The sequence below is a fragment of the Melanostigma gelatinosum genome, assembly GCF_949748355.1.
Source record: "Melanostigma gelatinosum genome assembly, chromosome: 8".
NCBI lineage: Eukaryota > Metazoa > Chordata > Actinopteri > Perciformes > Zoarcidae > Melanostigma > Melanostigma gelatinosum.
Genome location: NC_136641.1, coordinates 24,899,275 through 24,909,150, shown reverse-complemented (window position 1 = coordinate 24,909,150; position 9,876 = coordinate 24,899,275). Strand labels below are relative to the sequence as shown.

Below are 9,876 nucleotides of genomic sequence, written 5' to 3'. Positions count from 1 at the left end.
TAAAAGAAGTGAAGCACCAGAAGTTCCAGACAAACAGCTAGGCTGATAATAATCTTTATTGTAAAATAATTAACAGAAAATAATTACAGTAGATTTCTGCCCTTCTAGATTCCTGTGTGAGGAGACAAATGTCCCAGTGAAGTCTCAATGAGTCATGCAGTGGCACGAGTCAAGAGCCAAGAGATTCAACCCTCAGCTGACTATGCACCTTGAAGAATATCCAAACTGCACTGATGCCAGTATGTTGCAAGCCATTTGAAAATGGAAAATAATGATATGAATCATAATTGGATGTGTTTGGGAGATGTGAAGTAGATAAGCACAATGGTGCACAGCATCTGCTGAGATGCATTAATGTTTGTTTATTGACTGGACCCTGGACAAAGTAAGTTGGTACCAGCACTAGAGGAACGCCAGGGGGTCATCAAAGTTGCTCAGGTTCATCCTCTGGGTACACAGAATTTCTAAAACAAATTCATGGCTATCCAATCCACTTAAATTACATTTATTTTGTAGATTCCAAAGTCACAAATTACCCTCAGAGGGCTTTACAATCTTCACACGTACGACATCCTCTGTCCCGGGACCCTCGCATCGGTTCAGTGTAAACTGACATTTCAGATTAAAAGCTTGAAACTGAATCCAACCTCACAGTTTTCAGGCCGTGACTTGAGGCCATGCAGCGTCGAGGTGTAGAGAGGCGTTGGATGGGAACAAACCGAGGCACCAAGCGGCTGTTAAGGAGACGCCGGGTTGACTTGTAAACACAGTCTCCATGGACACCAATAAAGAGAGGAGAAAAATAAGATCATTCCTTTACACCGCATAGATATCTGTTCGCCCCGGCAGAGGGATGTCCATCTGAAACCCAATAAAATAGACTTTCCCACCCAAGACCAAAAAAAGAACCACACAGAGTCGCATGGCAACAACCATTAAACATTTGCAAAGGAAGCTTGCTGGGGTCATAACTAATTGTGTTGTTTATTCTTGTCTTTTCAAACATGTGGGCCTTCGAGAGGCTGGGCTGGAAGCCAACGGTTTTGTTCATGGATGGCTTTCGTGTTTCAGTTGAACTGCACTTTCAATGTATTTTGACAGCGGCTCTGCTTCACAGCTGTTGTGAACATCGGGGCTCCATTCAGGTGACGTACACTTGAGAGACCTATGTGATGGATTCATTTGTTTCCCACAACGCGTGAAGAGCTTTGTTTCTGAGGCAATTATAAACTGAGAAATGGCGCCATCTTCAGGCGCCTTGATGACTTAAAATGCACATTCAAGGAAAGAGTTCCTCTGATTCACACAGCTGTATCTGCATTTTAAAGTTACTGTGAGGACCTTTGAACTGGTCATGAAACAGTCAATTAACACTGATGCCTCTGTATTCATAAGTAAACAAGACCATCAGCGAGCAGATTGGCTGTTTCTAGGTAGTTATTCTTAATGCTCGTCATTGGTGCCATCGTGTCGGATTCCTCATAAAATCAGATGAAATCATGCAGGTTCCTCCCTCCTGGGAGCCAAAAGCGACACCAGGCTGCTGGAGGCCCAGGCCGGAGGGAAGAGAGGCACGGCAGAACCAGAACCAGGACTGGGAGGGCCAGACTGTCAGACCCCTTGATGCACTAAAATGACGGGTTTTCTAAAGGGAGTCTGATCGACACAAAATAAAGTTTCTTGTGTTAACTTTTACTTTTTCATCATGACGAAAAAACTTTCTTTTCTAGAGAGTAAAATATTGCTTCAAGAAAGAACAAGAGTCCACAGTAGGCTGTGCTTTGAGCTAAAATGCTAACATCCTGATGCTAACATGCTGTCATGGATGCTCTCTGGCTCTTTGTAGCAGCGGGGGCGGAGCTACAAGGCTCGACAGAGTCCACCATGTCGTCCGGCTCACTTTGACTGCTGGGTGTGAAGCTCCATGAGAACCAAACTGTCCATCACCTCCCTAAAGGTCAACGAGCAGACAGCCCACACAGGAACAGCACCACAGCCATTAGAACTCAAACTCTGTACTATTTCTATCATATTCATTTATTTCACACTCGCCTCCCTTTGTGTGTGTGTGTGTCCCACTGGCTAGCTAATGGCCGCTGCTCTGCACACTCTTAAAGTTCATGGCAGCATATCTACTAGTTGTTGATGTTTCAGTCAGGACCAAAGTGGTGGTGGACATCATGAATTGTGTAAGTAAAACCAATGAAATGCAAAATTCATTAAATATCCTGAATAAAACACAACTCTTGCAATACCACGTTTAATTGCCAAAACCAGGAGCAGTTATCTTTCCATTTTTTTGGGATGGTGGATTTTACATGCAAACATTTCAGCTTTATTTTCTTGTGCGCACACTGGGAAAGAGAGGTTTGTCGCATACAAGCCATCAGGAAATTAGTTTTCCCATTTCAGGTTTAAATAAAGGAGAGGAAAATGTTAAAGGGGAATAAGTGTATCAATAAGTCATAAAGTGTGAAACAGGAGCAACGTAACAGGTCGAAGTTCAGTCGCCACATCCAATCAAATCCATAATAAAGGTTGCATGCTTCTGCACATGAAATACATAATCAAACTATATTCTATGTAACATAACAATTGAGGTTAAAAACATTTCTGGATGAATGAACTGAACTTGTACTCCACCGTTCCGTCTTTTTACCCAGAGTTATCGAGTGCGTGTCGGTGCATGTGTGACATGCACTCGTTTGGCTTTCTGAGAGCATTGCAATTAAATCTCATGGAGCATAAATTGAGGGCTGGTGCTGAACTTTGTTGGGGCCAAAGTACAGTTTAAAAGAGCTAAACAACCAGCTCGTCTAAATTCTAGCAGCTACAAAATGATGCCTAAAACAAACCCATGCTTGTGTAAATACATCATACACAATGTCCTCAAACAGAACTTGGTGCGATTTACCAAATGTCTTTTGATATGTCTGACTTAAAAAATAATTTAAAGGTGCAGTCAGTGATTCTCATCCAGTACTCTCTTTGTCAAAGGTCGGTGTTAACACATACAATGGGCAACAGGGGGCGCTCATGCTCGCGCACGGGACAGGGAGGAGGACTTGGATGAATAAAGAGAAACACAGTGGAAGTGAGAGGGACGCCAAATTCAAAGCAAAGGATTCGTTCAGGTGTTGAGTTCAAACATCAACAATATTTCTCCAGAATCGCAGACTCCACCTTAAGAGCGTTCTCTGAATATGCATCACAACAGTCTTCTGAAAATATATATATTCTGTACAATATACTGTAAATAAAATAAAACCCACGGAGACGAGTTCCCTCTCCCTATGTTTGCACCACCGTAGATCCCCTCCCAAAACATAAAAACTTAAAAACTTCAAACCCGCAACCCGTCGAGCCCCTCAGCAGTAAATATTGATGCTGCAGAGCAACTCCTCCAAGGCCTCCAGTTTCTGATTGGCCTCCTCTATCGCGCTGTAGGTCTGCAAGTTGCCGGTGATGTGGTAGCGGATTTCGTCCACCAAGGGGACGGAGTCCGTCTCCTGTCGCTCCTCCACAGACGCGGCGTCCTCTTTGATGATCTCTGCAAACTCGGCCTGCTCCACCAGCTGTGACAGACAGGTAAGACAGGTGGGAATTTACCCTGAGGGGTGGGGGGGGGGGGCGAGCATGGCCGACCTGTACATCCAGAACATCAACCTCAGCTCGCAGGTGTTAAATCTCACACTTGTAGCTCACAGACACACCAACAAAAAGTAATATTTATATGGCCTCAGACGTGTAATGTCAGATGTACAAGTTTACTTTGAGTATTTTTTTAATTTGGCAAATGTTTGGCATTTTGGGAAACACGCTTATTCGTTTTCTTGCCAAGTGTTTAGAAGACCGATTCCACTCTCATGTCTTTCTGCTAAATATGAAGCAAGAGCTTAGACATGGTTAGCTTAGCATAACGACTACAAACAAGGGGAAACAACGAGCCTGGCTTTATCTAAAGGTGAAATAAAAAAAATCCACCTCCAGCACCTCACTAATTTATTGTAGTTGTAGTTTCATGGGGCGTTACATGCTGAACCACTCTTTCCTGCTGCTCCCAGGCTTAATGCTGAGCCAAGCTAAACTTCAGCTGGCTCCAAATTCATATTCAACATCCAGACATCAAGTGTTGTGTGCACTTCAGCCACCAGCTGCGATATCCCACACACTTCAAGTGTCAACACAGAGAAACAGACACCCACCCGCTCAATGATCTTAGCCATGAACTCTGTGCAGTTATCCTCCAGCCGGGACAGACGGAAAAGCTTCGCCGTCTTCCACATGTACAGAACGTTGTCCTCGCAGATCGTCTTAGAGAGCGTCTTCCCACAAAGACGCTTCAGCCCGGGCAGCAGATACATGTCGGCCACGCACAGCACGTCAAACACGATCTCTGTTATTAGCTGGGAATAAAAAACATATATATATTCAGTTAGGTAATCATGATGAGCATTCAAGGGACATCAACAAAATGGTAATATTAGTGTTCACCATCACTGGTTACATTTTCAAAGATCATGAAAACTTTATTGTACTTTTTGGTAGATGTCCCCACTCAATATATAGAGTTTTAAATATTTAGTGTGTTGCATAGGTCAAGGATGCAAACCTGCCAGGGTGTGAACATCTGAAGACCCGTAATAACTGTGGTTATTGGATAGTAATATAAGGTCGGGATCCCCTATACCGCAGTGTTAATAACAACATATTAGGAGAGCGACATACACAGATGGTAAAATCAAACAACGATTTTCTTGTCCCAGACACATATATCCTTAATAAAGGCACACACAAAAACAAATAAATAAATCAGTGTGTGAAATAAGGTTTTACTGCTGATCGTTATTGGCCGATAATGCTACATTGTGAACAACAAATCTGTGTTGAAATCGGCAGGAGGAGAGCTAGCAACGTAGCTAACAGCTAATATAGGGAGGCGCCATTCAGTTACATTGTGATGCGTTCATGCTCGAGTATAAATGAACATTTGGTGATGTGTTCAAATACAACAGGAAGAACTCTTAAGAAATAACTTGTTTTCGGATAATCACCCTCACACACTTTGTTTCTTTTATACAAACTAATGCCGAACCGTAGGAAACCAGTCCGTCGGCCACAAACTGATCCATAAAAGGTGGCGCTTCTGTTTCATTGGCTCTTTTAGGACTCCTCAGCTTGTCGACTGACGAGCAACAATTAAAAAAAATGTTGTTAACACAAAATAAACTCGTTGACAGAAATTGTGCACTGACCTCTGTGTCATCGGTGTAGATGTAATACATGACGTGGATGAATATTTCATGGGAGATGTTGTGTAAAGTAATCACTGGGGTGCTGGGCTGGGACTGCAGCTGTTCTCCCTCACTGAAGTGGTCCTCCAGCAAGGCTTTAAAATAATCACTACGCCCGCAGAAAAAGGCCTGGAGAGACAAACACAGAGCGAATCTACATATTCATTCGAATGGCGAGAGGCTGTAAAGTAGCCTTGAAATGTTGCGTGAGCTTTGTTGTTCGCACCTTATGGCACAAGAAGTTGAAACCGTCGACTCTGAAGCAGATGTCGGGATAAGTAGGGAAGCGGTCGACTCTGTTAAAGGGAAGTTCACCAAATCCAACCTGGGGAGAACCGACAGGGACGAAGAATAAGCTCAATAAACTGCTGCAGCAGCAGCAATCCTGTTGTTTTCCTGCCGTCGCGTCCTTACTCTTAGTTCAGTGGGAAGTGCACAGTCGGCTAACTGGGCCATCTCCTCCTGAAGTTGACAGCTGTGAGGATCCAGGCTGAGAACCTTCACACAGATTCCCGGCTTGTTGGACACTTGATGAGGACAGAAGGAAAGACGAGACAGACGTCACTCGTGTGGAGGAAAAGTAGTTCCAATACCAATAACGGAAATGAGTCGGGTATCAATGAGCACAATGCACCGATCGGATATCACGTTATTATAGAATCTATCAGCTCATCTGCGCTACACAGAAACAACAACATGTCACATCCTGCCCCAAACTACGACTACACACCTGTGGTTAAACACTCTGGTGCATCCTATTTTTCTCTCTGATAATGTTACACTTACCAAATTCATACAGCTGCATGCATTTATTCTCCAGCTCCTCCATCAGATCTTCCATCTTGCACTGTTTGGCAAGTCGTCTGCAGTCCTCCACGAGGCTGATATCAATATCCATTCGTCCTGTAACATTAAGAAAGAAACATGAATGAAAAGAGTTGATTTCCCCTTAAAATAAACGATTTTTATTGGGTTTCCAGAATGATAACTCTTTGTTTTTGACACATTTATAAACTAGTACAGACTGAATTTTCCTGCAATGTCTTAAAACTGTTCAGCCGTAATATTTGGCGCTCACCTGTATAGGAATATTGCAGAATGGCTCCAAAGGCTGAAGGGTTGATCTGAAAATCAAAAGCTTTTATCCAAACAGATGTAGATAGACACAATGTGCCTGCATGGCTGTATGATAGACACGACCATCTAATAACAAAGCCGATGACAGAAGTAATCAACGTATATTTGTTTCTACCAAAGGGTGCTTGAGGGTGATCAAGGTCTTCCCTTTCCATTTGCTCTCCAACATATCAGTGAAGTACTCTGAGCGCGCGCTGAGAACGCAGCGGTGGGCTGTGAATATTTGTCCGTGGACCAGGAACTTGACGTCGCTGTGTGGACCCTGCTCCAGTAACCTAGAGCAAATGGAGGTATGCAGGTTTTTACTGTGAACTACTATAAAAAAATAAAAGGAGAACAAACTGTTCTGCCTCCAGCTCTGTAGAGGAGGAAGTGGATCAGTTACACGGATGGCCAAACGTACATGTGCAGAAAGTAGTTGAAGTCGTCCCGCTGCATGGCGCGCACACTGATGCACTTGTAGTCTTTGAGCAGCCGTCGAACAGACTCGTTCAGAGAGCCGTACATGCACCGCTCGCCATCAAACGTGTTGGCTTCACACTTGGCACCTGAAAGCAAAGCAAAGAAGACAAATACATTGTATCATTTTATCATTCAATGGCACCATGAAGCAAACACCTGGCAGAGATCTGCACTCTACTGAGAGCGCCTATCTACTTATGTCTGCATTACTGAATTATTCATTAATTATTCATTAACAACATTACCAGTAGCCAACAGGTACTGGACCAGCTCCTCATGACCACAGAGACAAGCATAGTACCTGAGGAACAAGAGCGTTCACATTTTAAGTTGTGAGGATGATGACGCCGTGCTAGCCAGAGAAGTGGACCGCTCGACTAAGTTGTACTTACAAAGGGGAGCTGTCCCATTTATCTCTTACATTGAGGTCCACGTCTCTTTGTTCAACAAGGTATCTAGGAGAGGAAATAAAAGAAATGAGAGGTTACACAGATGCTGGCATGTACATTTCATGTGTGTACAGATGATTCAGGTTGCATTTAATGATGCATTCAGGATCTCTGTGCACAAATGGCCTTAACACAAAGGTACACACAAGGTATTCATCCTGTTTTTGGAAACATTGGAACGAATGTTTCTGTCTTTTAATCACTGTGGATTGAACTGCAATGAGGACACCTCTATGTTGTCCTCGGATTGTCTTTATCATTATTATTTTGTTATTCGACATGGATAATACGAGTCTGATATGAAGCTGAAATGAACATTTGTAAACTGAGCAGCTGATTTGCACGTAAACATCAGCGAAAGTTACCAGCTGGGTCATCAACGCTAATGTTAGCGACCCTTGTTTGCCTCCCACTTCTTTGCAAAACAAACATTGCAGTGAGCTTTGAGTTTAGCTGCAAGGTTCCGTTGTGACTTGTTGAAAACAGAAAATGCTCCCGTTTTACCCCCAGAAGAAGCAACGTAAATAAGCTCAAGACTGTTGTTGTTGTTGTTATTTTTAAACAGGGTCGGAAGTAACGTTGGTGCAGCAATCTGACATAACAACACACACACGTCAGCTGATCCGTCCGTTACCTGACTCTACACACGTCGCCCTTTCTGCAACTGCTAAACAGATCGTACACATCCATGATCCCCGCTGCGTTCTCGGTCCTGTGTGATGCATTGAGGCGGCCTGTCTACCGGACAGGTGAGCGCGAGGATTCGGTGTTAGCTCGATCGACACTGAGGAAGTTGTTGACTCGCGGTCGCACACCTTTTATTTTATTTTATTTTTTTTGCACGGTTGTTTACAAAACGGCTCGATTCTTTCAGGGGTGGTGGAAGTGCTCCGGCAGTCACGTGACTAGATTTCGTCTACTTCACGTGGTGTAGAGAATAACGGGGAAACTGATGTTTAGTATTTCCCTGCAACAAATAAGACGTACGTACCGCTGTATTTTTATTTTTATTTTTGAAACATCACATAAGTGTTAACTAATTTAACAACAAGTCATATTCGTTGTCATGTCTAACCGCAGGCATGAGTGGCAGCTCGTGTTCTAAACACCGTAGAACGCTGAAGTCCGGAGTTTACGCAGGTCACTTGAACGCAGCACACGTCAGTCGTTTCTGCCTTCTACTCGTTCTTCACAGGTTTTTATATTTTAATATTCAAATGGACATGAAGGCGCTCTTCAACATTTGGAAATGTTGGCATATGAGATATTGAACTTAGTTATTCATAAACAGTTTTTTTAAATTCACTCCTTATGTTTTTAACTTTTCTATTTGAATTTAACTCAATAGAAATATATATATATAGATATATTTGTGTGTATGTGTTTTATACTAATTACCTACATATGTTTTGTAGGTGCTGCTCATGTTGACCTGAATTCTTTGTATTTTACATTTTGTCAATAAAAGAAAAGCATTTCTGAAATAGACTGATATGTTTACACTGGTTTAGAAATAGCTTACCTTCTATTTAAAGTTGACAGATTTACGTATCATAATACACTCGTTCATCTCCATGTTTTTATTTGGTTTTCTATAAGTCTGGAAGACAAACTGCACCACCATTCATTCTCACTTGGGGCCAGACTTGTACTGTAAACCAAACAAGCCATATCAGGGCCAAATCGCAATCAAAGGGCAACATTCATGCATGATACCAATTATGTATTCATTTTTGCAACATACATTTCTAAATTACACAAAAGCTGTGTTTGCGATCTTCTTGTCATTTTTTCAGTTGGAGTTTGGCAAGCCGCTGTTTTAACATGCAGATCTGAAGTTGAAGTTTTTCTCGCTCCAGCAAGAGATTTTCCTTCTGCAGTTCCAACACATCGGCCTGCAGGATTTCTGTGAGTAGAGAACACACACACACACACACACACACACACACACGGTCTAATTACTAACATGGACAGTGGGTGATAACTGTCACTGGAAAGAATTCTTCAAATATGTGTAGGCTGTTGAATTCAGCTTCTGATGAGTGAAATGCTTTTCTCCTGTAAATATGGCCTCAGTGCATTGTCACAGACCTTATGAAACCTAATAAAACATATATTCTGCATGTTTCCACCGTTTAAAAGGCACAGGGGTAACTCAGTACCTAACAAGTACCTTCTCGTCTATTTGAACCCATTTTAGCAGCATTACTTGTGTTTTCAAATCATTATGATTCGATTTAGCAACTGTAAATTATTCACGTGGTAAATCAAACTCCTTTACTGAGATGTTGGAGCATCAAAATGGGTTTTTACAACAATAGAAAGAGGGTGAAATAGCTCTCGCTATAACTAGCTGGAGTGTTATAACTGCAGTTTGGTTGTTTTTTACCTATTTTTCCTGGTTTTTGCAAACGCTACATGCTGTTTTCTAAAACGTATTTTATGGCATAATGTTTTTTAAATGGTTAAATAGATGCAAAAAGGTCGGATTCTAGTCTTGACTCATTTCTGACGTAGTTACAACGTTTAGCAAT

General features: G+C 42.3%; 1 protein-coding gene across 2 annotated transcripts; it reads right to left on the bottom strand.

Annotated features, from left to right (window-relative positions):
* Positions 1-2,280: 2,280 nt before the first annotated feature.
* Positions 2,281-9,209, bottom strand: abtb1 (ankyrin repeat and BTB (POZ) domain containing 1). Of its 2 annotated transcripts, none has more exons than XM_079272807.1 (12): positions 9,087-9,209; positions 7,286-7,348; positions 7,139-7,194; positions 6,835-6,979; positions 6,547-6,706; positions 6,373-6,418; positions 6,081-6,197; positions 5,709-5,821; positions 5,521-5,619; positions 5,256-5,423; positions 4,206-4,406; positions 2,281-3,575 (listed from the first exon to the last, which is right to left on the bottom strand). In XM_079272807.1, the coding sequence occupies exons 1-12, from the start codon at positions 9,128-9,130 to the stop codon at positions 3,369-3,371; spliced, it is 1,419 nt and encodes a 472-aa protein (XP_079128933.1). In that variant the 5' UTR covers positions 9,131-9,209; the 3' UTR covers positions 2,281-3,368. The 2 variants fall into 2 exon arrangements, with proteins under 2 accessions (XP_079128933.1, XP_079128932.1); XM_079272806.1 differs by lacking the exon at positions 9,087-9,209 and adding an exon at positions 7,977-8,187.
* Positions 9,210-9,876: the final 667 nt, after the last annotated feature.

Coding starts and splice junctions, on each gene's coding strand:
- abtb1 (XM_079272806.1), bottom strand. CDS start 8,032: ATGGATGTGTACGATCTGTTTAGCAGTTGCAGAAAGGGCGACGTGTGT. Junction 7,349..7,976: donor GGCGACGTGTGTAGAGTCAG/GTAACGGACGGA, acceptor TTCCTCTCCTAG/ATACCTTGTTGAACAAAGAG. Junction 5,822..6,080: donor CATGCAGCTGTATGAATTTG/GTAAGTGTAACA, acceptor GTCCTCATCAAG/TGTCCAACAAGCCGGGAATC.